At 39.5% G+C, this 26,809-nt stretch overlaps 1 protein-coding gene across 1 annotated transcript in view; it reads left to right on the forward strand.

Moving 5' to 3' along the window:
• The window catches only part of NKD1 (NKD inhibitor of Wnt signaling pathway 1), a 139,070-nt gene that overhangs the window by 67,117 nt on the left and 45,144 nt on the right, over nucleotides 1-26,809 (forward strand). The window contains exon 4 of the mRNA XM_089689487.1: nucleotides 26,121-26,178. Within this exon, the coding sequence (XP_089545613.1) occupies nucleotides 26,121-26,178 (58 nt within the window). The remainder of the gene's footprint in view (nucleotides 1-26,120; nucleotides 26,179-26,809) is intronic.

Here is a 26,809-nt window from a genome sequence, read left to right on the forward strand (position 1 = left end):
CCTTGGCTTTCTTGTATGCATTTTGTCCCTGTATTTAAAGCTGAAATCTAGGCAGATTTAAAATATACACATTATTGTAGTTCTGTAATAATTATTACTTTATTAAAGTATATTTAATTTTTAAGACAAATTTGTATAACACCTACTTTATATTTGTTACATGTTCCCCTCACATAGCATAACTTTAAAAAAAAAACAAAAAAAAAAACCTCTGGTTACCTTTTTTAGGTGCTTTTTACTGAAAGCAGAATTAAACTCCAAAGAAAACATTGCAACTTACCAATTCTTAGATGTGATGCCTGCATTATTTTTTCTTTTTTAGGCTTTCTGATGTAACACCCTTTAGCTTAGTTGTGTTTTAAAAAAAAAAAAAAAAAAAACACAACACCTATCTAGATAGGTGTTGTGTTTTTTGTTTTTTTTTCCTTTTTTTTTCTAGGCAGAGGCTGAGTCAGGTGTTCACCTCAGGACAGGCTATGGAGGTTCTAAGGTCAGACCTTCTGGAGCCCCCTCCCACCTCTCCATAAACCTGAAAGCTTTCTGGAGAAGGAATGGAGGAGAGGAGGAAGCTCGGATTTGAATGCTTTAGGGACCTTCGCCAACCCCTTAGTAGGAGGCTGGGCATGGTGACCAAGGCAACCCTTAAGAATCACAGAGCCTGGGGGTGGCAGGGGAGTGTTGGGTGGAAGATGGAGTGAGATGCTGGAGTGTGGAGCCTGGGAGGGGGCCTACCTACAGGCAGGTGCTGGAGAAGATGATCTCCACTGTACCACCGTCTTCAAGGAAGGATATGCTGAGCAGCAAGGAAAGAGCCAGCCCAGCGAAAGACCTGAAGGCAACCACCAACCAATTAAGCTATCAGGAAGGACAGTGTGAGTACACCCTCTGGGCCAGATAAGGGGAGAGTGGTGTCCGGTGGAAAACACAACTAGCTTCTCATCCGGGGCTGCTGTGTTAAATTGGCAGTTTCTGGGCCCCCTTGCCCAGGGAATACCCTGCAGCTGGGTAAAGAGGAAAATTCATCTTGGGTCTGAGGAGATACACCAGAGAGCTTGAAGGCTCTTAAAGGAGAACTATTCTCTCTACACCTCTACATAATTGCTACAGAGTTTGTCCTCAGGTTTGCAGTTTCCTTGGGCATCCTATACACCCCTCAACCTTATCCTAGTTATTAACCCCTTAATAAAAATAACAAAACCAAGCTCAAGGACTGTGTACTGACTCTGAGTGGAAATTGTAGAAGAAAATGCATGTTGCCTGGCTGTGCAGAGCTTTAGCCACAAATCCAGCGACTCTGAAAGGGATAGTGCTACATTTTTTTTTTCACCTGGAGACCTAGCCAGTAAGTCTGTTTTTTAAAAGCACAAACTCTCCTGCAAATGTATCAATTAAGAGTGTTGAGGTAAACCATTTATTTACCTTTACCTTTATTCCAAAACAAAAAAAATATTGCTGTAACTGCAGTGTGAGCTGGAGCTTGGCTTCAGTTTGTTAGTGTATCCAAATCTGCCAATCCAGCTAACGCTACCGTCCCCTCATATTAACAATGCTGCTGTTCAAAAGTGCTTCTTATGCTCCTTCCTCCAGAGTGGTGGCACTATAATACAGGATATGTGCTACGGGCCAGATCACAAGGTGAAAACAGAGGGGACAAAAGCCTTAAAAACTAATGCAACTACCACATTTAAGGATTGTATGCTGCAATATATTATATTCTTGGTTTGGGCTTTAATACCACTTTACAAACAGGAGAAATGTTTACAATAATTAACGCTGTCTTTACTGTGTTCACAGTTCTTCATTATCAACTGTAAACTTGATTTGAACACTGTCTTCCTTAACAAAGTAGTAAACATGTAGAAACTACCATCCTGTATTGTATGTTGATGAGGGATCGCTTATTCTATTTGGGGACAGACACTGTGAGGCTGTCCAGGAATTCTTACAATCAGAAAAGTCACCTACAACAGGGTTGGCACATGAGACGAAGTAGCAGTATAAAAGCATGTTGATAGGAAGAGAAAGCATAACGACTGAGATATGAGCTCCTCAATGTGCTGCCTCTTCTTCTTTAACTGTCTAGTAACATGCTGGGGCAGGGACAGAATGACCTGGGCTCAGAGCAAATGGGTTAAATGATTCTGGCTGTCACACTAAGGACATCTAGCGGTAGAAAAACTTACTGAAGGGTTAAAGAGAAAAGGGGGTGATAGAATTGTGAATGTACCGCTGCTTCAATCCTAAAAAGCTGCTAGACGACCGCTTTGTTTATTATACCATTGTAATGTATCATCTGTTTAAACGGTGTATAGTATAATTTACGTGGCATATATACATTAAAAGGAACATCATTGAAGATTACAGCACAACATAACTTTCCCCAGTATAGCTTTCCAAACGTGTTTCTACTATAAACAAGTCTTCATCAGAGAAAACTGGCGGAATGCCTACATAGATGAATGAAAAATACATGCAAGTATAAAGCAAGATCAAAACTTTGTAAATGCACATAACAGATAAACACAATGAAAAAAAATATCAAAACAGCTTACAATTATCACCATAGTATAAAGACCATTAACACTGTCTAGTAAGTCAAAGATTTGCCTTGAGGGACCCACACCTCCACCTGGGTGACCAGAACCCACAGGGAGTCAGAGCAGGGTGCAGGCTGAACTGGCACCACACATCCACAGCTCACCCTCTAAGATTCAAATTATGAAAAACAAAAGGAGTTTCATAAAATGTTTGTTTGGTTTTGTAAAAAATATCTATATAAAGTCCATCAGGACATTTTTACCTCTGTTGATCACTTTTCTGAAAGTTCAAAGGGAATTGACAAAAGGAGATGCATAAATATGCCCAAGAGCTGTATATAAATCCCCATACCTAAGTGTGAAGTAAAGAAAGGAAAATACCAGAAAAGCCTCATTAGTGTTTGGTAGACTCTATCAAACTCATAAACAAAGCGCTAGGCAATTCCTAATAGTCAGGGGCAGACTGACAACTCATGGGGCCCCTGGGCAATAGGGGATCATGGGGCCCCTGTGTCCTTGCCCAAACTCAAAAAAGCCTATGAAAAAGGTACCAGGGGCATCTCATGGGGCCCCCTACTGACCCCAGGCCCTCTGGCAGTGCCTGAGTTTCCAAATGGTCAGTCCTCCCCTACTAATAGTTTACCTAAAATATGGTTTACATGGAACACCCTTTGGAACAGAGAGGGGAATGTTACCATTGTTCACGCAGACAGCGGAAAATCTGGTGTTATCTTGGGGTTTAAATAAACCATACATTATTGTCAGCTGAGAAGGAGACTGCCAGCCGTACCCCCATCCATCAAAATGGCTCCCTCATCATCCTCATGGATGGTGCTGCGTGTGTGTGATGTCACGTGCATTCGCGTGGTAGTCGGCAGGATCTCTCCTCTATATGGAGGCAATGAAGGGAGTGAATCACATTGTGTGCATGCGTGATGGACCATCACTGTGGAGAACACTACCAATGCGGACGCCCACAGTGCCTTGTACATCGGATTGACCCAGAGTGTGCGAGAGAGGGAAAAAAAGGAGCAAACAACCTGTGAACCGGAAGTTCCTTCGCGTCTGCACTGGGGGGGACAAACGGCTTAACCCAGGAAGGAGAGAGGGAGTACTGAAGGGAAGTTTATGATAGATGGTGATTTTTGCAGCAAAACTGGTTTTGATCTTTTATCTTTGGATGGAATTTTCATTTTTCTTTTGTAATTTTTTGACTGGAGTTCTGCTGTAAAAGCTCCCATGCATTTGTGTTGCGGTTGTAAACTTCGAACATGAAATGTGAACAAAGCATATCCCTCTATAGTGTGTACTTATCTCAATCCAGAGTACTAACTGCCATTTCTGTCCACTGCCTCTTTCCTTTGCTATCAGTATGAGTCACTTCTGATGCGGTTTCCTGACACCAAGAGACAAATGGACAGGGAATGGCACAGCATGTGATTGACAGCTTCAGCTCTTTTTCTGCCTGAAGGGAGATGTGTCCCTTCCCTCCAATCAGCTCTTTTGGAACTGAGAGATCCTGTGTAATTTCTGTCCTTTGAATGGATGTAGGGGACAGACGGCTGTAGATAAGCAAGTACATTGTAAGTAGGAGGATTTGTTTAATATCTGTGGGTCCCTTCACTGGGTAGATGTAAGGGTTTACAACCACTTTAAATAAAGCTGGTAAAATTAAGTATTGAGCACGTCACCATTTTTCTCAATAAATATATTTCGAAAGGTGCTATTGACATGACATTTTCACCACCTGTCAGTAACAGCCCATGCAATCCATACATACAAAGAAACAAAACAAATAAGTTCAGAAATTGTGTGTAATAAAATGGAATGGCATAGGGAAAAAGTATTGAACACGCTAACAGAAATGTATTTAATACTTCGTACAAAACCCTTTGTTGGTGATGAAAGCTTCAATACGCCTCCTGTATGGAGAAACTAGTCGCATGCATTGGTCAGCTGTGACTTTGGCCCATTCTTCCACATAAATAGTCTTCAAATCTTAAACGTTCCATGGGCCTCTTCTATGAACTTTGATCTTTTAGTTCTTGCCATAGAATTTCTATTGGATTCAAACCAGGTGTTTGGCTGGACCATTCTAGCAGTTTTATTTTCTTTCTTTGAAACCATTTGAGAGTTTTTCCTTGGCTTTGTGTTTGGGATCATTGTCTTACTGAAATGTCCACCCTTGTTTCATCTTCATCATCCTGGTAGATGGCAGCAGATTTTTATCAAGAATGTATTGGTACATTTTTCTATTCATCCTCCCTTCAATGACATGAGGTTTGCCAGTACCGTATGCTAAATAAACCAGCCCCACACCATGATGTTCCCATCTGCAAATGTCACTGTTGGTATGGTGTTTTTGGGGAGATGTACAGTGCCATTTGACCTCCAAACATGGTGTGCATTGACATCCAAAGAGTTCAATTTTGGTCTCATCTGACCAGACTATATTCTCCCAGTATTTCACAGACTTGTCTAAATGTTGTGCAGCAAACTTTAAATGAGCTTCAACATGCTTTTTCTTCAGCAATGGAGTCTTGTGTGACGGCTGAGTGCATTATTTGTTTTCTTTGAAACAATTGTACCTGCTAATTACAGGTGTTTCTGAAGCTCTTCACAAGTGGTCTTTGGCTCTTGGACAACTTTTCTGATAATTCTTTTCACTCCTTTGTCAGAAATCTTGTGAGGAGCACCTGGTCGTGGCCTGTTTATGGTGAAAAATTTATATTCTTTCCACTTCCGGATTCTGGCCCCAACAGTGCTCACTGGAACATTCAGAAGTTTAGAAATCCTTCGGTAACCAATGCCATCAATATGTTTTGCAACAATAAGGTTGCAAAGGTCTTGAGAGAGCTCTTTTTGCTTTTACCCATCATAAGATATTTCTTGCATGACACCTTGGTAATGAGACACCTTTTTATAGGCCATCAGTTGAGACTGAACCAGCTGATATTAATATGCATTGACAAGGGTCAGGATTCCTTTCTAATTACTGATAGAGTTCAGCTGATGTCTTGGCTTTCCATGCCTTTTTGCACCTCCATTTTTTCATGTGTTCAATACTTTTTCCCTTTGTCATTCATTTTATTACACATAATGTAATTTCTGAACTTATTTGTTTTGGTTTCTTTGTATGTATGGATTGCATTGTGGGTTGTCACTGTCCTGGTGAAAATTTCATGTCAATAGCACCTTTAAAAATATATATACTGAGAAAAATGGTGACGTGTTCAATACTTATTTTACCCACTGTATACCACATTGCAACCACATGAGCAAAGTGTAGCTTGTTTTATTCATTTTTTTGCCTAGGTAAGAACTAGACCCATTTAGACACAAGTATTCTTCACTATAAGCTGACCAGCACTTTGATTAAGGCACAGCATTATGCTTCTAGGAAATATGATAACTCTTGAAACATTTCACAGCATGCACTCCTGAATGGCTTTCGATTTTTACATTCACTTTTAACACTTTGTTCAGTAACATGCAAAAGAAAATTTTAGAACTAAAGAGTGAAATAAATATTTCATTTTTTTTGCAAAAATCACCCTCAGGCAAGAGAAAATGGCAAGTTAAAATAAAATATAACAAGAACACCATAAAAGATCTAAAATCCTCATTGTTCACACACATGCTTCATCTGATAGCAGGAAGACTTTTTACCAGTCATTCATAATATGAAGATATTAGCTGTCCCACAGACACACACCTGCCATTCTAGCATGGCCTCACACGAGTTGGACACTGAACACACATTTGTAGAGTTTTGATAGCTGTCCAGAGTCTGATACTGAAATAGCCTCTGGGACGGAGGCCAGTAATTGTTGGCTGGGGATCAATGAGATCTGTCGTTGTGTTTGTGGATTGCTGGTATGCAGAGCTAGATCTTCATACCATGTCCCATAACTGACACCCAGATTTAGAGATTAGTGCTTTATCAATATGTCATCAACTCTTTTTTTCACCTTGTTTTTCTAATAACTAGTTTGTGTGATTTTTTTGTTGGTGTTTTGAAAAATTAAAAACGGAGCGCGCTCATACAATGGAACTAAACCAAACAAACCTGTTTACAATGAGCGTATAGGCTTGTATTTTGTTGGATCAACACATAATTGATTCAAATTGGAATTACACTTTTCCATAGAGGATAGTGGTTATGGGTCACTAAAATAGAATAAAGCCTTATATTTACAGAAATAAAATAAATGACCACAGAGGGGACACAGACATCATCAATAATAGCCATACGTTCTGCATCCAAAACAAATAGAGTTGGCCTTTCAAGAAGAGCTATAGAAGAGTTTAAAAGCATCTTTCCACTTTTACAGCCAAATTGGGATAATGCCTACTTTATTTGTTACATGTACTTATTCACACAGCATCACTTATAAAAATATATTTCCACTTTTCCAAAAACTCCAAAACTGTCTTGCTTAGATATGCGGGGGGGGGGGTTAGGGTTTTGGTTTTAATGTGGAACTTTGCTTTCTTAATCATCATTGACTATTTTTAATCCTTATGCTGCTAGCATTCGTAAATAGACAGGAAAGTATATAATATTTACCGTATTTTCCGGCGTATAAGACGACTTTTTAACCCCTGGAAATCTTCTACAAAGTCAGGGGTCGTCTTATACGCCGGGTGTTGTGCTGAAACCTTACCTGTACTTCCGAGCTGACGCTTCTGCGCATGTCTTCGGCAGCAGTAGACGATCGCTGATCACCATTCCTCGCAGAACTGCATGAGACGTCGGATGCAGCCGTTCAGTGCTCGATTGAGCTTGACTGAAACTGTGACATGTGCAGAAGCGTCTTCTTGCCGCTACCCGATGTGTATCCCTTCTCTGCATATCACAGTTTCAGTCAAGCTCAATCGAGCACTGAACGGCTGCATCCGACGTCTCATGCAGTTCTGTGAGGAATGGTGATCAGCGATCGTCTACTGCTGCCGAAGACATGTGCAGAAGCGTCAGCTAGGCAGTACCTTGCAGGAAATACGGTAATTAACATTAATTATTATATATTAATAACTGTGGCAGTTCTCAGATCATCTTGGAGACAGGGAGGGCTGGGCAGGCAGGGAGAGCTGACCCACCCAATCCAAGCAGGCTTTGTATGCAGTGTGCACAGAAAATACTGGTACATCGCTTGCCGTGATTGGTTGGTAGAGGGGGGTAGTCTTATACGGCGAGTATAGCCCAAAGCCTATATTTTAACAGGAAAAGTAGGGGGGTCGTCTTATACGCCCAGTCGTCTTATACGCCGGAAAATACGGTACTTCGTTTTTTGTTTTTTTGGTTTTTTTTTTTAACATGTATGCAGTAACTCTCTGGTTTTCAGGCCTAGGATAATGATGTCATACTTCCCAGGAGTCTTCAGGAGGGGGGGGTGTTTTCTCAGCTAAGCACCCCCTCTTGCCTGCACACCTGAGCTAAGGGCAGATGGATTCCTGAAAGTAAGTATGAATCATCTGCCCTTACTCAAAGCCAGGGGCAGAAATGCTAGGGGGTGATTTTCTTTCAATTCTTTTTTTATTGAAATTTTAAAGGCAGTTGCAAACTTAGAAAAACATTTATAGATCTTCTAAAATCCTTAATAGCATAGAATTCTGAATAATAATGTACGTAAACTAGGAAATGCATCCGATGAAACATAGATAATAGAAAATTTTGTCTATTTAGGTTTTGCTTATCATGAAATATCTTTGTCTGCCCAAATATAGATAGAGACAGAAACAATATTTATATGTATAAACACAAAAAAAGACAAAAAGGAGAAATAAAAACTGAGCTGAAGTTAGACATAACATTACGCACCAACACAGATTGGTATTTCCTCAAATATATCACATCTTACAATTTCTGATGTTTTGTATATTTTGTCCCAACAAGACAAACTGGCATTGAAAGTATTCATAGTATGCAACGAAATGGGAAAGGACCTCTCATAAATATAATGGGTGTTTTATTAACAACATCTGAGATGTTGAATGTTTTAGTAGATTTCCATGCATTAGTTATGATTATCCTGGCTACAATTAAAATGTGGGATATTATTGTTCTATATTGAACAGGAAACGTGTTTATGGTAAGATTTAGTAACGCCAAATGAGTGGGGTTTGTAAATTACTGTTACTTGTGAAATTAAGGCGAAAACGGCCTTCCGGAAAGTTTGTATAGATTTACATGCCCATAAAACATGCAATAGATGTCCCACACTCCCACATTGTCACCAACATAAGGGTGATGCATCAGGGTACAGTTTGAACAATTTGTGTGGGGTTGTGTAGCTACAATATAATATCTTAAGGGCGTTATCCCAATGGTTAGTACATTTCATGAGGCCTATATTATAATCTTTGGAGGTCTCTCAACCACTTCACCACACAAGTTATTTTAGAAAATTCGTCATCATACTGTAAATGCCTATAAAACCACAATATTCCTTTTTTAACCCAACAGGGTTTGATAATGAGTGCCACAGCTTAGTTTCCACATCCACCCATGTCTTTGGATTGGATAGATGATCGTTACTAATCTGAATATAGGGGTAGATGTGTTTCCCCAACCGTGAGGGAATAATCTCAATTGTATGGAATCCTGCATCACTTAAAGGTTTAATATTAATATTAGGTATGATATGTTCATAGGTTGTTAGTGGTATATCTAGACTTAGTTTGGTCATGGATAAATTAGACTTAACTAGCACTGAGGATCAGGCTTCTAGGGTAGCAGAGATAGAGGGAAGGTAGTTTTTTTATTTTTTTAGGTGAAATATATTAAAATAATTAAAAAATTGAAGATCTCGGTTAGGAACCATGGCCTGTTCAGTTTGAACCCATAGTTTATTGGAAGGGACTATCCAGACTTTAAGTTGATCTAGGAGGGCAGCATAGTAATAATTTGAAATCACAGGTAGGCCTATGCCTCCATTGGACTTGTGCTTAATATGTGCTGTAAATGGGATTTGAGATCTTTTCCCTTTCCATATATATTTTTTAAGAGCAGCCTCAATCTTTAGGAATAAGCTATGGGGGACCACAATCGTAATAGTTAGAAAATAGTATAGAAGTTTGGGTAATATCAGCATTTTGAAAGCTGCAACTCTTCCCAGCCAGGAAAGTTTGAATTTTTCGTTTTTTGTTAACTCCAATTAAATTATCTGGAGCAGTTTTTTATATAGTTATCAAATGTTTTAGAAGTAGGAGCAGATATAGTTATGCCTAATTATTCTAGTTTATTTAATGTCCAGCTATAAGAAAATTTATCTTTAATGCATTGTAAGGGACCTTTCTTAGAGTCAAGATATCTCCAATGGACTCTATCAAAGGCCTTTTCGGCGTCTAACGCCAAAAAGACTTTTTGAGATTTGCGAAGTTCAGGGATTCTCATTCAATTGAGTATTCTATGGGTACCATTAGCCGCTTGTCTACCCTTAACAAAGCCTACCTGATATGCCTGAATAAGAGTAGGAGTTATCTTTAATAATCGAGATGCTATAATCTTAGCATATAATTTAAGGTCGGTATTTAACAAGGAGATTGGCTGAAAATGCTAGGGGGTGATTTTCAAACTGACTTCTCAGCAGAATAATACATGGATGGATGAGATTGGGTTGAATATCAAAAATGAATTAAATAGCATTTTGGTTTGTGGTGCTGAGATGCAGTGTAGTTCCGCTTTAAGATTTATTATAATTGACCCTGTTTGTAGTGTGCTGGCGGATCTCATTTTCAACTGTAAACTAGAATTTCAACACTGTCTTAACATGGGGATAAAAATCTAGAAGCTAGGCTTCTTCATTGTATATTGAGTTGCCTCTCTTTAACACATTAAAATGCATTACAGTCCATTTAACATTGTTTCCTATTGGACATGTTCCCATCAATGTGTTTTTCAGCTGCTGTGTTTGGGTCAGGGACTCTTTTAAAAGCAAAAAAGCTGCGTTTTTTTCAACAGTAAAGTTCAATGGAGACGCTGCTGAAATGCATTTAGTGTATTTTTGGGGCATTTCATGTTTTTATTCTGCCCAGCAACAAAAACATTTCCCGTTTAACCAAAAAAAAAAAAACGCAGTAAAAAAGTGTGTGTGAAAACGCACAGCGAAATGCAAAAAAGCATTGCAAAAACGGATCAAAAGCAAACTGCATTGGTGTGAACCAGGCCTGAGATTCCTCTAATTTCAAATTTCTCAGAGTGGCTTGTAGTTTTCTACAGGCTTGCTCCAAACATACTCCTAGAAAGGTAAGTGATATTTTTTAAAAACTATATTGAGGTTTGGTACGTATGTGAATGGGAACACACAACCATCATATAGCGCAATTTTCTTGAATTTGACTGTAAAAGTTTAAATACACTGTAAAGGTTAGTTTCCAATACCTATATTGATTTTTTTTTTTTTTTTACAACATTTGAGATGGTATCTGGTTTATACATTTTAACATTGTAGATCATATGGACACTTCGTAGCCCTCATAAAAACAAAAAAAAATTCCCCTCGTAATGTATAGTGCGTATATCACAAGTAAAACTATCCATAGACAGGAAAGAGTGGTCAAATATAAAGGCGTGAGCCAATAACCCTGAACATGCTAAGCAGCTACAGTCAGGTCCATAAATATTGGGACATCGACACAATTCTAAAATTTTTGGCTCTATACACCACCACAATGAATTTAAAATGAAACAAACAAGATGTGCTTTAACTGCAGACTGTCAGCTTTAATTTGAGGGTATTTACATCCAAATCAGGTGAACGGTGTAGGAATTACAACAGTTTGCATATGTGCCTCCCACGTCTTAAGGGACCAAAAGTAATGGGACAATTGTCTTCTCAGCTGTTCCATGGCCAGGTGTGTGTTATTACCTCATTATCCCAATTACAATGAGCAGATAAAAGGTCCAGAGTTCATTTCAAGTGTGCTATTTGCATTTGGAATCTGTTGCTGTCAACTCTCAAGATGAGATCCAAAGAGCTGTCACTATCAGTGAAACAAGCCATCAATAGGCTGAAAAAACAAAACAAACCCATCAGAGAGATAGCAAAAACATTAGGCGTGGCCAAAACAACTGTTTGGAACATTCTTAAAAAAAAGGAATGCACCGGTGAGCTCAGCAACACCAAAAGCCCCGGAAGACGACGGAAAACAACTGTGGTGGATGACTGAAGTATTCTTTCCCTGGTGAAGAAAACACCCTTTACAACAGTTGGCCAGATCAAGAACACTCTCCAGGAGGTAGGTGTATGTGTGTCAAAGTCAACAATCAAGAAAAGACTTCACCAGAGTGAATACAGAGGGTTCACCACAAGATGGAAACAACTGGTGAGCCTCAAAAACAGAAAGGCCAGATTAGAGTTTGCCAAACAACATCTAAAAAAGCCTTCACAGTTCTGGAACAACATCCTATGGACAGATGAGACCAAGATCAACTTGTACCAGAGTGATGGGAAGAGAAGAGTATGGAGAAGGAAAGGAACTGCTCATGATCCTAAGCATACCACCTCATCAGTGAAGCATGGTGGTGGTAGTGTCATGGCGTGGGCATGTATGGCTGCTAATGGAACTGGTTCTCTTGTATTTATTGATGATGGGACTGCTGACAAAAGCAGCAGGATGAATTCTGAAGTGTTTCGGGCAATATTATCTGCTCATATTCAGCCAAATGCTTCACAACTCATTGGACGCTGCTTCACAGTGCAGATGGACAATGACCCAAAGCAGACTGCAAAAGCAACCAAAGAGTTTTTTAAGGGAAAGAAGTGGAATGTTATGCAATGGCCAAGTCAATCACCTGACCTGAATCCGATTGAGCATGCATTTCACTTGCTGAAGACAAAACTGAAGGCGAAATGCCCCAAGAACAAGCAGGAACTGAAGACAGTTGCAGTAGAGGCCTGGCAGAGCATCACCAGGGATGAAACCCAGCCTCTGGTGATGTCTATGTGTTCCAGACTTCAGGCTGTAATTCACTGCAAAGGATTTGCAACCAAGTATTAAAAAGTGAAAGTTTGATTTATGATTATTATTCTGTCCCATTACTTTTAGTCCCCTAAGAAGTGGGAGGCACATATGCAAACTGCTGTAATTCCTACACCGTTCACCTGATTTGGATGTAAATACCCTCAAATTAAAGCTGACAGTCTGCAGTTAAAGCACATCTTGTTCTTTTCATTTCAAATCCATTGTGGTGATCTAAAGAGCCAAAAATGTTAGAATTGTGTTGATGTCCCAATATTTATGGACCTGACTGTATGTACTTGGTAATGGAGTGTGTCATGGAGAGATGGGGCTTGCTAGGATTCTCAATGATGGCATTGCAGGCCAAATTCTGTCAAGTGATGATTAAAATTGGAATCATCACTAGGTGTTTTTGAGCCATATACGACCACCATTGTCTCCTATAACCTGCAGTAGAAACTTACTTTTACAAACTCACGCAGCGAGCATTATTTTTTTTTTTTCACTATACCTTTAGTTTTTGCTTAATTTGGGTGATTTTGTAGGTTAATTTACTCCAATAGGTAAGGTCAGCTTGATGAATATGACTGTTCACATATAAAGTACATTATATGTCCCCGCAGGAACCCATGTTCCTGTTATAAAACAATAAACATATGGCTCACAAGAACAACATAGTAGCGATTTTAAATTTGTGTACTTATGAGATCAAATTTTATTTGATGTTGATGAATATTTCTTCAGGTTTTTGGTTTATAAATATATTATTACAGTTCTAAATGCTATTCTAAGTTCTAAATAAATATCTAAGTTTTGCATTTCTACTTATGGAGCAGCTTATGTCATTAATTAGTAATTTTTGAAATCGTATGTCGGGCCTAATATAAATATCTAAACACTTTAACCATGTTAACAAAGAATAATATGTGTAATTATTTAATACATTCCCTTTAATTACAGTTTGAAACATTAAATATATATAATTTTCTTCCATGGATTACTTCATATTCGTCACGTCTTGGCATATTTGTAAATACCCCACTGATGGATCTCACAGTTGGTTAATCTATACATTTTCTAGTTACTAGCATCAGGCAAAGTGCATACATTTGCCATATATTTGTCCCTCTGTAGAACTGGTTAGAGGACATCAATTTTATCCAAAGCCAAAACTTTCGGTTTTGGATAGAGTTGATAAGATTTAGAACCTCTGTCAAACTTTATTGCGGATTAAGTACCCTCTGGTGAATGTCACCCTCTTTTTGTCCTGATGACCATTGGCTCTAGGACTGACAGTCAGGAAAATACGAAATTTTGCGTTGTCACTGGAAAAAGAAAAGAGGAGAAATCTTCCAAGGGGTACACTTTTTCTGGTGAAAATGGTTTAAGTGGGGGTTTCCTGTACCATAAAGGGATTTCGGCCTCACTTCCTGTGTCAGGAAGTGAAGGTCTCTCTCTCTCAAAGCAACATAGATGGAAAAGCTAAAAAAATGCAAAAATGCAGTTGCAAGCTATGTTACGGAGACCGTTCTCTGGCTTCAAAATGAATGCCTATAGTTTCCCATGTAAATACACATACAAGAATGCATGGATATTTGAGAAAAAGCATGAGTGTTCCATTGAGTGTTTCTTTTACAGCCATTGTGAGTTTGTCTATGTTTAGCTTTTTACAAAATGACCTTAACAGCTCCATCAGGAAGTTGACAATACCTATGTACTTTATGGTGTACTTGACAGTATACACCTATATGCCGTGGTTCTGTTGAGTAATTTGGACATTTGCATAGGTAATTTTCAATTGCTACTTTGGTGTAGAACATTTCATATTTCCAACACTCATCTGCATTCACCATAACCTATAATAATAATAATAATAATAACCTAGATTCTGTTATAAATGTCCCATCTGCCTTCAATCTTTTGAGTCCTAGTGTTCTCTTTTGTCATTTTCCCCACTACCTATTTTGAAGCTGGTTATCAAGAGGAAGATAATTTATCACAATTACACCATTTACTTGGATGATTTTTGTTCACGTATGTAGACTTTGTATATTAAGCTTGGTCATTTGTATTAAATATTTTACTTATACGTATTTGTGTGATATCTCTTTGCACATATCGAATACAACCCCAAAACCCTAACAAAACAGCCATTTCTGTAGCAATATGTATAGATCAGCCAATCTGACCTCCAATCTAATGATGGGCAGCACAATGGCTAAATGGTTAGCACTTCTGCCTGGCAGTACTAGGATCCTTTGTTCGAATCCCAACCACGGCACCACCTGCCTAGAGTTTGCATGTTCTCCCTGCTCCTGCATGGGTTTCCTCTGGGTACTACGGTTTCCTCCCACACTCCAAAGACATGCTGATAGGTTAATTGGTTCTTTTCTAAATTGGTCCTGGTATGGATATGTATGAATATGAGATAGTGACCTTAGATTGTAAGCGCCTTCAGGGTTAGGGACTGATTTGAATGTAGAATAAATATACATACGCGCGTAAAGTGCTGCGTAAATTGACAGCGGTATATAAGTACCTGTAATAAATGAATAAAATAAATAGTTTCTGGGGCCAATGCCACCTAGCAGAGTCAGTAGCATTACATCAATGATCTTCTAAAGTGTCCATAAGAGGCATTTTTCCTGCTGACCATCAAACTAAGGGGCATTCTTCCCGCTGACCATCAATGTAAGGGACATTCATCCGTCTGACCCTTTTGTAAAATGGTTTTATCAGGGGTTCCTGAGATTTTAATTTTATCTCAAAAGTTCCTCTGATTAAAAAGGTTCCGAAAGGATGGTCTGGGTCACACAGAACATAGATGTGATATTTTAATACTTTGATCAAACTGGCAATATTATCACAAGAGCATTGTAAAGCTTCTGTATTTGACTTCAAAGTACTTTTCCAGACACCAGTGTTTGTTTTGTGTATTTGAAGTGAGGCCGTACAATCTTCCTTAATCCATTCTCATGTTATGCCTTTTATAGTGTGGGTGGGCACAGCTTCTGTACAGTAAAGTTAGATGACAACTTTAGGCTTGTTTGATGAAAGGATCAGACAAAGCAGACAATTTCCACATCTGAATAATTGTACGTTTTGTGGTGTTATCTTACATTCATTTACTGTCAGAGATATTTTCCAATCTAAAAAAATCTGAGCTAATTAGACTAAAGCAATTGCACCATGTGTGGGGACATTGTGGGCCAAAATCTTCCATTCCTTTTTGGGAGAAACCAACTAATCTAATCAAAATTGCCTAGACTGTGTGTAATTTGATCAATTGAGTTGTATTGATCTTGACAGTAATCACATTATACGGGTTGAGAAGTTTTTTGTTTGTGGATTACTCTTTTTATTGCTTTCAAAGCACGTTCAGTTTCAACCTTAAAAGGAGTAAATGTAAACCAACTGTTTTTAATATTGTGAATACTTGTGTTTTTCTAACTCTGATTACAATCTACAAATCAGTTACTTGAGTCTGTGACGCAGAACCTAGAAGTTATGTCATTTGTCTGACGGTGATGTAAATGACAGGTGAGGTGTAGTTTGCTGGCATTTAAGGACAACATAAAGAAAAAACCGTGCTATGTTCCCCTGTCTGCAGATGCAGCACTGAAGTTGTGTTTATGTGTGGGGATCACTTAATGGGGCCTTATTAAGGGAAATACAAAGCAAACAGCAGTGGCTTCTTCCTTTGATCAGTGGAGTGGTCCGTCCAGGAAGCTTGGAAGCCTGAGACAATTCTTTCTTTCATCTGCTTGGCTAACTGCTGCCCTGCTGATTACAGACACAGATGCCAGGATAGAGGATGATGGGATAGGGAGAGAGTGGGAGGACAAAGGAATGTGGAACAGGGGGGAGGAATTCAAGGACTGGATATAATGTATATTGTAAAGGTGCAGTTCACTCTGTCTGTCTTGTTTAGTCACGGATGGAAAGTTAACATTGCACTCAAAGCATTAAAAGCGAGACAGCTTATTGTAAATATCACTGCTAATCATTTTGGCACGTGGAGTGGGCTGGAGTGTTTTTTTGTTCAATCTGGATGAATACTATAATTATTAATTATTTTTTTTTACTTGTGTTGTGTCTGGCTTGAATAGCACTGTGCGGGGGAATTCACAAAAAATGCAGTACGCAGCACTTTTTCCAAACGTAATGCAGTGGGAACAGACTTCATAGACAACTATAGAATATCAAGTGTCCATTTATTTTGCTTGCTTTTCAAAATGCATGGCAATATGCCAGAGTGAGTGAGCAGTATAACTGCAATGTAAGGAGTGCGAATTCTGCATAGTAAACAGTCTTTCTGACCACAAGTAGATAGAAACCCTAATTGAATGACATTTAAGCTGGGCATACACTAGTAGAATTTTGAATGAAAATTATCAGAACATTCAAATGTCATTCAAAAGTAGTTAAGATTTCATTTGCTTTTAACAGTTAGTGTTAGAATGAATGGACTTTACCAAAGGAAAACCACACACACTGTTAGAAATGTGTACGGTCGAGAAAAAATTTCCATCCTGCTCCTTCAAACTTTCTGGTCACTGCAGTCGAAAACAAACTACCTCACTAATGATTAGAAAAAATTAATGAATGTTCTTACCACAAAAATGTTGAACAAATTTCTAGCAGTGTATACCAAGCTTTAGTTTGCTAAAAGATTTTAGATAGTTGCCATTCTTAAAAATAAAATACACATTTTCATTTTTTCCTATGTTTTGATCCATCTTGGTGCTGCTGATTTCCCACAGCCTCTTTGCAACTCTGTGTCTTGGAAGTCAGAGTCTGGGTGCAGATTGTACAGGCTTCTGTAGAGAGGGAGGTGGTCAATTTCAGTCTGTGTTGGACATTAGATGGGGAATGAAAATAGTTTTCCTAGGACCATGCAAAGCTCTGGCTGGCAGGGAGCCAGGCTTGGTGGGGTACTCATACATGGTCCACTTAGCTCAAGTCAGTCTTTGCATAGTCTTTTAAAATAGAAGACTGTTCAATTCCTCCCTAGACTTGGTCAGTTCTGAATAATTGGAAGGAACTATATTTTGTTTGTGTGTTGCTTTGAACTTACGCTCTTATGTCAGTGAGTTGTCAGTCAGTTAAAGTTCCACAAATTACACATTTAGGTGCCTCCCAGATTAGCATGGCACTAGAAAGAACATCTTAAATATGAAGAAATGTCCTGGCCGCAAAGTTCTCTGGGTGTCCTGGGAGGATTGCGCTCTTGTCATAGAGAACTGCTGCATGGAGAGGGCTGGATGTCTTTGTGGCTTATACAGAGCTCCTGGCAAACACAGCGTCACAGCACCATTGCCTAGCCACCCTGCCACAAAGGTTCATTTTAAATTAAAATCCCAGTTTTGTGGTACACGCACATGAGTGTACGAAAATCTCACAGCTGATACACAGGATCTTGCTGATCCTGTGTAATGAGTGCTCTATACGCTGTATTCATGTCATGTTTTGAGCAATATATACCTGCGTTAATGCAGCCTGTTGGTTGGATGCAGGCAACTCTTGTACTCCAATAGAGTACATTTGCACTGTACTCATGTAAATATTGTATATACATAAAACCTGTTGCGCTTCCCCATTAAATTTATATGAACCAACAAAAGTGCAATAAACTAAAATATACCATAACCCAATATATAATATCTCATATACAGTATCTACTGTTGAACAAATCAGTGAAAAATGCATTCATATGAAATAATGTCCCACAATTGCAAACTAATATAAATGAAAAAGCTCCACAATAAAAACAAAATGTATCCACAGGTGAAGCAGTGCTGATTGGAGAGCCTTCTGCTAGAGATAGACCTCTAACATAAAGGTAACAAACGTATGGGGGACTATCCATGGTGACTGTCCGATAACCCCCTCAGACCGGCATCTCAACTCCTCAAAACATCAAAAAATGGACCATGTAGAGAGAAAAAGGACAGCCTCATGAAATACTCATGCAATGAAATACTCATGCAGTTTTGTTATAAAAGGCACCAATGGGTACTCGTATGAGAAAAAACAAAATACAGCATGTTTCAGCCAAGCGCTCTCCACCTCCACACATTAGTGTCAGCCGCTCAGTCTCCGCCCAATGTGTTGTCACTAAAGAACATCTTCAGGGGCAAGTGCATGTAATCACTGGTACAAAAGTTTATATACATGCATATAGCATTAAATACTGTCCATACTCAGGACTATATATGCAGAAAATATACATACATACACAGTATATCTGCCATAGTTTTGGGACACACCAAAAATTCTGTTTTTGTCCACGTTGTCTGTTGAATGAATGGAGGCAGCGTGCTGCACATAACACTTATACTTTACCCTGGTAAAATGAGTATATTGAGCAGATTTCTGTGCTAAGACTTCCTATGGAGAATAAAAGCAGTCCTGTTACAAATAAAATCCCTAGGAGTCACTTCATTTGGCTGAAAGGGAAGAAAAACAAAAGCGGGTTTTCTGCTGAAAGGCATTGAAGTGTTGTGTTATGAGTTCCCATTGAATTATTTTCCCAATCACTGGAGAGTTTAAAGGGCCTGTGGTCCCTTTAATGTTTATTTTAATGGGTAAGGTTGAGCAGATTAACGAACGTAGAGATTTCACACCTGACTTTTTAATGTGATTGCTGCAGATGTTTGAAATGACATCAGTCCTGGGCAGATGATCAGTGTTTGAGAATTTAATTAGTTACAGATTACTAATTGGTTACTAAACACAGAATACTTTAATCTTCAAGAATGTTTCATTTTAGCAAAGGGGATAACATCTTTTTTGCAGGCATGCTGTGCATATAAACATCCTTTGTCTAACTCTTAACATCTTGTTAGTAATTAAATCCATTCTCCTACAATAATAACTCATATCCCAATGCAATATTTGTTCCCTTTATGAAACATACAGTCTGTTGGAGGTGGTGTGCAAAGGCTTGTTAGGCCTTGTGCACACAGATGCATGGGGACATACACCTGCAGATAGTGTACAAACTTGTGCAGACTTTCTCCGTTCACAGAATATATCCATACATTGTACGCAGGTTTACACGAGTACAGAATTTGCTTGCTTATGAAGCCAATGTATGCAGCACCTGGGCTTCCCAGATGCAGAAAAACCAGAATATTATGTTGTGTGCCACTAACACACCCGAGTGCATGAGGCAGTTGACAAGAATCTCCTAAAAAATCACTTTACACAAATTCTAAATATTAAAAAAATATTTACCAGTTTACTATATTTAAAATATTTGGGAATTCGAGTTTTGATATTATATGATATCAGATTGTGCTATATAAGAATGTTTCCTACTGACCCCTGCTGCAGTAGTTTCTTTACAAGCCTGAAGATGGTATCTCCTTGGAACAACATCATACACTCAGCATTACAAGGAATACTTTCGCTAAAGCTGAACATAAGCACTCTGAAATAGCAGGTAAAAAATGTGCAAATCTGTGTTACCTTTTGCATTATTAGAATTCGTATTATCCGTATGCCATCACACTTAATTTGTGCATATGACGGCATTAGTAGGATTTGATGAGGTAAGCGATGTAATCATTACAAGTCGTGTAATAGGGCAAATCTATCTCCACGAAATCCTCCCTTTTTCTTTCATTTTGAGACACTTGTTTTAAGACAAAAGAGAGGGTCAAAATGTCAGAACAAGACTGTCATGTACAGTGATGATCCCTGCCCTTTTATGCCAAGGTAGAAGCATAATGAGAAGCTAAAGTTAGTCATACACGGCCCAACATCCCACAACTGAAATGTCGAAGGAGCTAAATTCTAGATGAATAGTGGCTGTCCCAATCAGATGTAGTTACTGTTTGGGTATTTTATCAGCAAGCAGGGCTGGCTGTCAATACAATAGCCACGGGAGTTTTTGTTTATCTGGGTGGATGCAGGAATCTGTTAGAGTTCTTTTTCATGCTGAACAGACAGAAAAAAATCTATAAGTGTATGGCCAGCTTTAGCGAGAAGTGTGGAAGGCCTATGACCTCTGGGTTGTGAAGCTTGCAGAGCTGAATCCAAAAGGTCATAAAGAATCCCAGATCCTGAACAGCAGCAAGACCTTCTAGAAAAGCCAGAAGACACATAGTTTTATTATTCTGCATGCATGCTCTGTTTTTGAAGCAGAACCTCATCCTCTCTAATCCCTTTTCCCCCCTCCTGTTACACAAACATTTTTTAAAGTGTTTTTTCCTTAAATACCTGTCTCCACACTTCCAGCTCTTTCACTTTGTTGAGAATGCTGTCCGTCACCCCCCTGCCTGAAGCCTCCTAGAATATTCTTACCCCTCATTCCAGAAGGCTTTTGGGCTATCTCCAGAACACCTTGCATCATGTAGTGGGCCAACTGCAAGAACTCAGAAGTGACAGCTACCTCACTGATGATGTAGGATGACTAGATGCTGGCACAGGACCCCACGTGTGGTGGGAAAGTGGCAGGTTACCCCAGACAATTCAGGACTCACTGAGCATTTATATTTTGAGGGGAAGAAAAAAAAAGAGGAAATACGTTCATCTTTAACTTGCAATTTCACAGTGCTTTCATTGAAAAAAAAAAGTTTACTTTTGCATTAAGATGCGCCATCCTAATGGCCCTTGCTGGAACCGAAATCTTCTCCCCCTCCAGTTTCTTCTAGATACTGGGTCTTTGGTTGTCTTTATTGGCCTGCCAGGGAATTACATAAACCCAATGCATGCTCATGGGAGTTCATTTATTTCAGTACTGTGGTGAGCCAAGTATGCACAGCTCTGAGTGAATTCCTAAACCAAATTTTGAACAGGCAGGTAATTTGTTTAATTGCAAAAGAGCCCCAGCATGTTTCTTCAAAATAAAGAGTCTTCTCGCTCGCAATTTTCTATTTGGTAAAGCGGAACTTCACCCAAGGGATGATGTTATCCAGTTGCTGCTCTTTGGCTCACCCTTTAATCATCTTGCACGTGTGCAGATCTGTAGGACTTGGTAGATCTATGGCACATCTGCATGCATGTGGGGGTACTTCCCTCCTTCGGTGTATGCACACACGCGCTGGTTTATGGCAGGGGACCTATTGGGTACTCACAGCTTGTTTGGTGATACGTAGGAACACTCTACATATGTGTTGCAGGCCTCTGTCAGATTCTTAAGACCTGTGGTACATCTGCGAATGCACAAAATCTTGTGACACGTTGGTGCCCAGCAGCAGATTGTGGACATCACAGGAACCTTTTGTAAAAACCTTTCATATATAAAGGAAGCAACACCCAGTTATTTAGGAGGTAGGAAGAAAGAATGAGGAAAGCAAAAAATGTGTTTATGGCTAAAATTCCACTTTAAGTCTTCACTGCACATGAGACTTCTTGAAAGTCAGAACTAAGTTATAGTTGGCGTTTACTAGCTATTGCATCTGCTAGATTTCAGTCTCCCTCCCCCACACCTCCTTCTAAACCAATTAAGAAATTCTTTTAGAGCCAGGAAGTGTGTTATGAGTTTAGACTTGGAGACTAGAGTGCCAGAACAGGGGAAAGCGAGCAGTACATAGCGGTGCTGCTTTGGTATCAGGGCAGATAAAAATACTTAGAAAGAATCTAAAGAATGTTAATTTCTGCTAAAATGTATACTGATGTATGTAGGAAGAGACACATGAGAACGAGACCGCTGTCTGGTCAGTACGGACATAGCGCATATTTGTCCGAATGCAAGGAGTTAAACAGAGAAGGAAAGGATTTTTACAATAACTTGACATAATAAAAACCAGGTTTGTGCTGCACCACATATGTGAATGAAAATAAGTTCCTTACCTTTTGAGGGGGAAGGTGGAGTTCCTATGTGGGAGCCTTTTGCTGGTGTACACCCTTGGCGATGTCTCAGATGTCCCACTGTTACAGATATTAACTTCTACTAGGTAATGAAAATAAGGAGGAGATGCGTGTTTGAACTATTTAAAAGAGTCTTTGCTGGAAACTAATGACTAATTTAATTTGGCTAATGTTTGCCACGGGGATATGCGGAATCAACCATGAATTATTAGAGGGCTTGAAACAATATACGAGGATGAACATCTAAGAACTGCTGATGACTGTGACTTTTTTGTCCCTCTTAAAGCGTATCTAAAGCCAAAAAGAAAAATGCAATATATTGCAGATTACTAGTCCTTAGATGTGATGGCCAAGAACATTTTCAGCAAGCTAGAAACAGTGTCCTTGTCACCTACTTTGAACTGAAAATACATAAAAAACAATGCATATTTTTTTTTTTTGTAAACTACCAATCCCATTAACTACTATGTAATGGAAATGAACAAGAGCAGACATGTTTGAACTCCAACCTATATGACCGCATGGCTACCTCCATAGATACAGTGAAAAAGTGAATGTAGACTTGATGGAACAGGAAGTGTGTTATTCATGGGATAAATGGTGAAAATAAAGGGGGAAATTCCTGAAAAGAAATAAATGCAGAAAGGATCTACAGCCTGCAATAAATCAATTTTAGTATTATTATTATTATACAGGATTTATATAGCGCCAACACTTTTCGCAGCGCTTTACAACATAAGGGCAGTCAGTACAGTTACAATACAATTTCATACAGTAGGAATGAAAGGGTCCTGTTTGTTAGAGTTTACAATCTAAAAGGGAGGATCAAGTGATACAAAAGGTCATAACTGTTGGGGATAAACTGATGAAGAAAATAACAGTACTGTTAGGAGGAGGCAGGATAGGCTTCTCTGAAGAGAAAAGTTTTCAGGGATTGCCTAAAAGTAGTCAGAGTAGAACATAGTCGGACAGATTGGGGTAATTTTTTTTTTTTTTTACATGCTTTAAGAAATGGTGTAACACATAAAATCTTATAATGAGAGCTTTTGCTAATCCATGCTAGTGTATTTTTGTTTGGCACTATTTCTTATCTGTTTGGTTATTTAGACTGGAGCATTGGTGGGTTGGTTGATGGTGACTTCATATCTTTAGAAGGTGACTGTTCTTTAAAGCTAGCCATAGATTTCTGACATTGGTTAGACATTCGCCCTCAAGCTCACGGAAGAGGGGAACGATTGGGTGTAGGAGTGAAGATTCCAGTGTCCAAGACTTATTTGTTATCGGTAGTTATTGGGATAGGTTATCTAATTTGTCTGATCTGATTAAACATCCTCCAAAACTACAGCTGGGCAATGGTATCTGCGTTCAGCCACAGGAATTCCAAAAATGGCACAGGCTAGCTGTGATACTTTCAAGGCATCCTTATTTTCAGGAACCTACTTCTTTGTAGTTTGCCTTAACAAATGCATTGTATAAAGCAATTGACATATCCATTGTATTTAGCACTTTTACCAGACAAACACTCGGTCAACTATACAAGGGATTGTTTTTCATCCAGAGAGAAACCAAACAATCTAATGTACCGGTACTTGGATGTACATTACTTAATGTACTCTCTAAAAAGGCTTTCTGTACACTGACATAAGAATAGACTATTAAGGTTCATTATGTTTTAAACACTCAGGTGCCTTGTTGCTTTTCTGCACTTTAATCGCATTTTCCTGCCAGTTCTCTCACAGACGCACAGGTATCCCAGTTACCTTTAGAACACACATGGTTGCAAAGAGAAACAAACAATGGTTTGGGGTTTTATGGCATGTCTGTTTATGGTGTGGTTTGTGACTTGAAATCAAAGATCAACCTAGCTGCAAAGTGGCACGTGCTTCCCGAATTACTGAGTCAAACTGCAAAGGACTCTTTCCTGGCTCAATAAAGGTTAATCGACTCACTTATGATCATGGGATGTGAATTGGAAAGCAGCAAGGGAATGGTGATCACTCTGAGCCTCAATTGCACCTGAATTGAGAGTGAGTGCAGTTTGCATTCTGTACTTCAGACATTTCTAATGCTGTTTCCAGTCTATCATACAGAGAATTAAAGCGTATGTGAAGCTAAAACTTTTTATGAGTAGGAAATGGTAAAAAGATGCAGTAAGATGCATACCTTAATCAGTCTACAATCGATTTCTAAATAGGCCCATAAACATTCTCATGTGCAGTAAAATACATGAACTGCATTGCAATGCCATTCATTTTAAATGGCTTCTAAACACTAATACAGTAATGGGTAACATAGCCATACCACAGTGCACCACAACACACATCCAGTTGTCGTATGCTAAAAAATAAAAAAAAAGGGGGGGGGAGGGGTCACTATCGACCTCTAATGCATTGAAGTGTGATGCAAGCTAACCTAAAATGGTTCTAAAGGCTAGACCTTCTTTAATGCGTTCCCAGTCCTATTGTCAGGGATCAGTGGTTCTGCCACGATGCGCCGGGCGGCGCATGCGCAGAACACCAATGCACCCTAGCCAGCGAGCAGTGGGACCTGGGCGATCGCGACGGCCGCGCATGCGCACTCGCGATCGCAGACGCGCCTGGCACCAATGACAGCGCAGGGCGGGCTATTTAAACAGGACAGGAGGTATGTCAAATTGCTGTTTGGTCTTATCTGCTCTGTTCCTGATATCTGATCCTGTGAATCTTCTGTTGCCGATCTCTGCATTGTTCCTGACCCTGCTGACCGTCTCCTGTTTAACCCCTGGCTGCCTGACCATCATTCTGCCTGATCCTCTGTACCGCGCTGCCCGTAAGTTACTGAACCCGACTTGTGACCCTCACCATTCTCTGCCTGCTCCTCCGGTACCTCGCTGCCCGCACGTTGCTGACCTGGCCTGCCTGACAACACCTTACGCTACCCAGACGATCCATCCATCCATCCCACACAGATCTATCCCTGTTACCAGGTCTGCCAGCCTCTTCATGTCAGGCTCCTTTCCCCGCACACCTCTGACGACGCTCTGTACCATTTCCGGACGTACTCAGGGGTCACGACCTGGTCTCAGTCTGCTCCAAGTCCATCCCCATCATCAGAGGCCCTGGTGAATAAGCAGATTGGGACTTAGACCCTGCGCCCTGAGGAACCCCATGCTGTGGGCTGCTAGGGACGCCGCCAGGCGGTGTTTAACACCTATCTTGATCCAGTGATGTGGCAGCATACAGTGGTGCTGTGCTCTCTCTCCTTACAGGCTCAGAGACAGCAGCAGGAGTCATTGGCTCCTGCTGCTGTCAGTCAAATCCTGTGAGGAGGGAGTAGGGACGGGGACATACCGTGCCTTGTGTTTCGGTGGATGCATACAGTCCAGCTAGAGTGAGCCAGCACCGTTGCCACCATAGGAAGCAGCGTCCTATGGTGCCACACAAAGATGAAGAGAAGGCAGGAGCGATGGCAGGGACCCCAGAAAAGGAGATTCCAGGCTGCACTGTGCAATACCATTGCACAGAGTGGGTGAGTATACAATGATTATTATTTTAATTGAAAAAAAAAATACAATTTTCAATAGTTTTAATGCAGGTTGCCTTAATGAATAATTTCATGTTGCAATAAGGTATGTGCATTGAATGGGGCCAGAGACTTTATACAAGATAAAGTATGAAATGCAGCAATACCCTTTTGACCATGAGACACTTCAGTAATTTTGCCGCAACATTCAATTATAATCTGTTTGCCCGAATTTCTGTTTCAGGTAAAGTACCAATAAAAGATCTTTTTGAATCTAATTGTAAATTATTCTTTTGACAGGACCCATCAGGGAATATTTGTAAGGAAGCTATTGGAGAAGAACATTTTCACCTGGAAGGTAAGAAAATCCAATAAAACAGACTATATTTTAAAATTACTTTTTCCTTTTTCATGATTTGTTGTGGATGCCTGAAGTAATTGGATTGATTTTGAAATACGGTTAGTGAATAGTAGATAGTGGTGATTTCTGTATTAAAAATGTTTTAAAATATCTTGTATATCAATACAAAGTTCACAGATGATTTTGACTCATCGGTCAAGTCACATGAAGGCTAACCTGGCTCCGGCATTACTTGTTGATGTGTTTTTAAATTGCCTCTGTTGCACAATTATTCAGAAACTTCATGGTACTTTATAATACCGTGTGCTGTTTGTGTTTTTTTTTAATGTATTTGATTTTAGACACAAGGCTCCCCAAGGAAAGCAAATTTAAAATGACTTGCAGTGCACCTGTGTCCAAACTTTGAACATTAAAGTGTTACTAAACCCACAACAATAAAATAAGTCTGTATGTGCAGTAAAACATACTTGTTATACTCATTGTGGAACCTAAGGGGTTAATTGTCTGTATTGTGTAAAATCATTGTTTGATCCTGACTTCTCTGATCCTTCCCTTCTTCCAGTGTCCCCCTCTTATCTCCTGATAAGACACATCGTGTAAAGACATATGCTCAATTTGGTGTGTATTG

This window comes from Staurois parvus, unplaced genomic scaffold, assembly GCF_062004578.1.
Source record: "Staurois parvus isolate SC_StPar_1 unplaced genomic scaffold, SC_StPar_1.0 ptg000476l, whole genome shotgun sequence".
NCBI lineage: Eukaryota > Metazoa > Chordata > Amphibia > Anura > Ranidae > Staurois > Staurois parvus.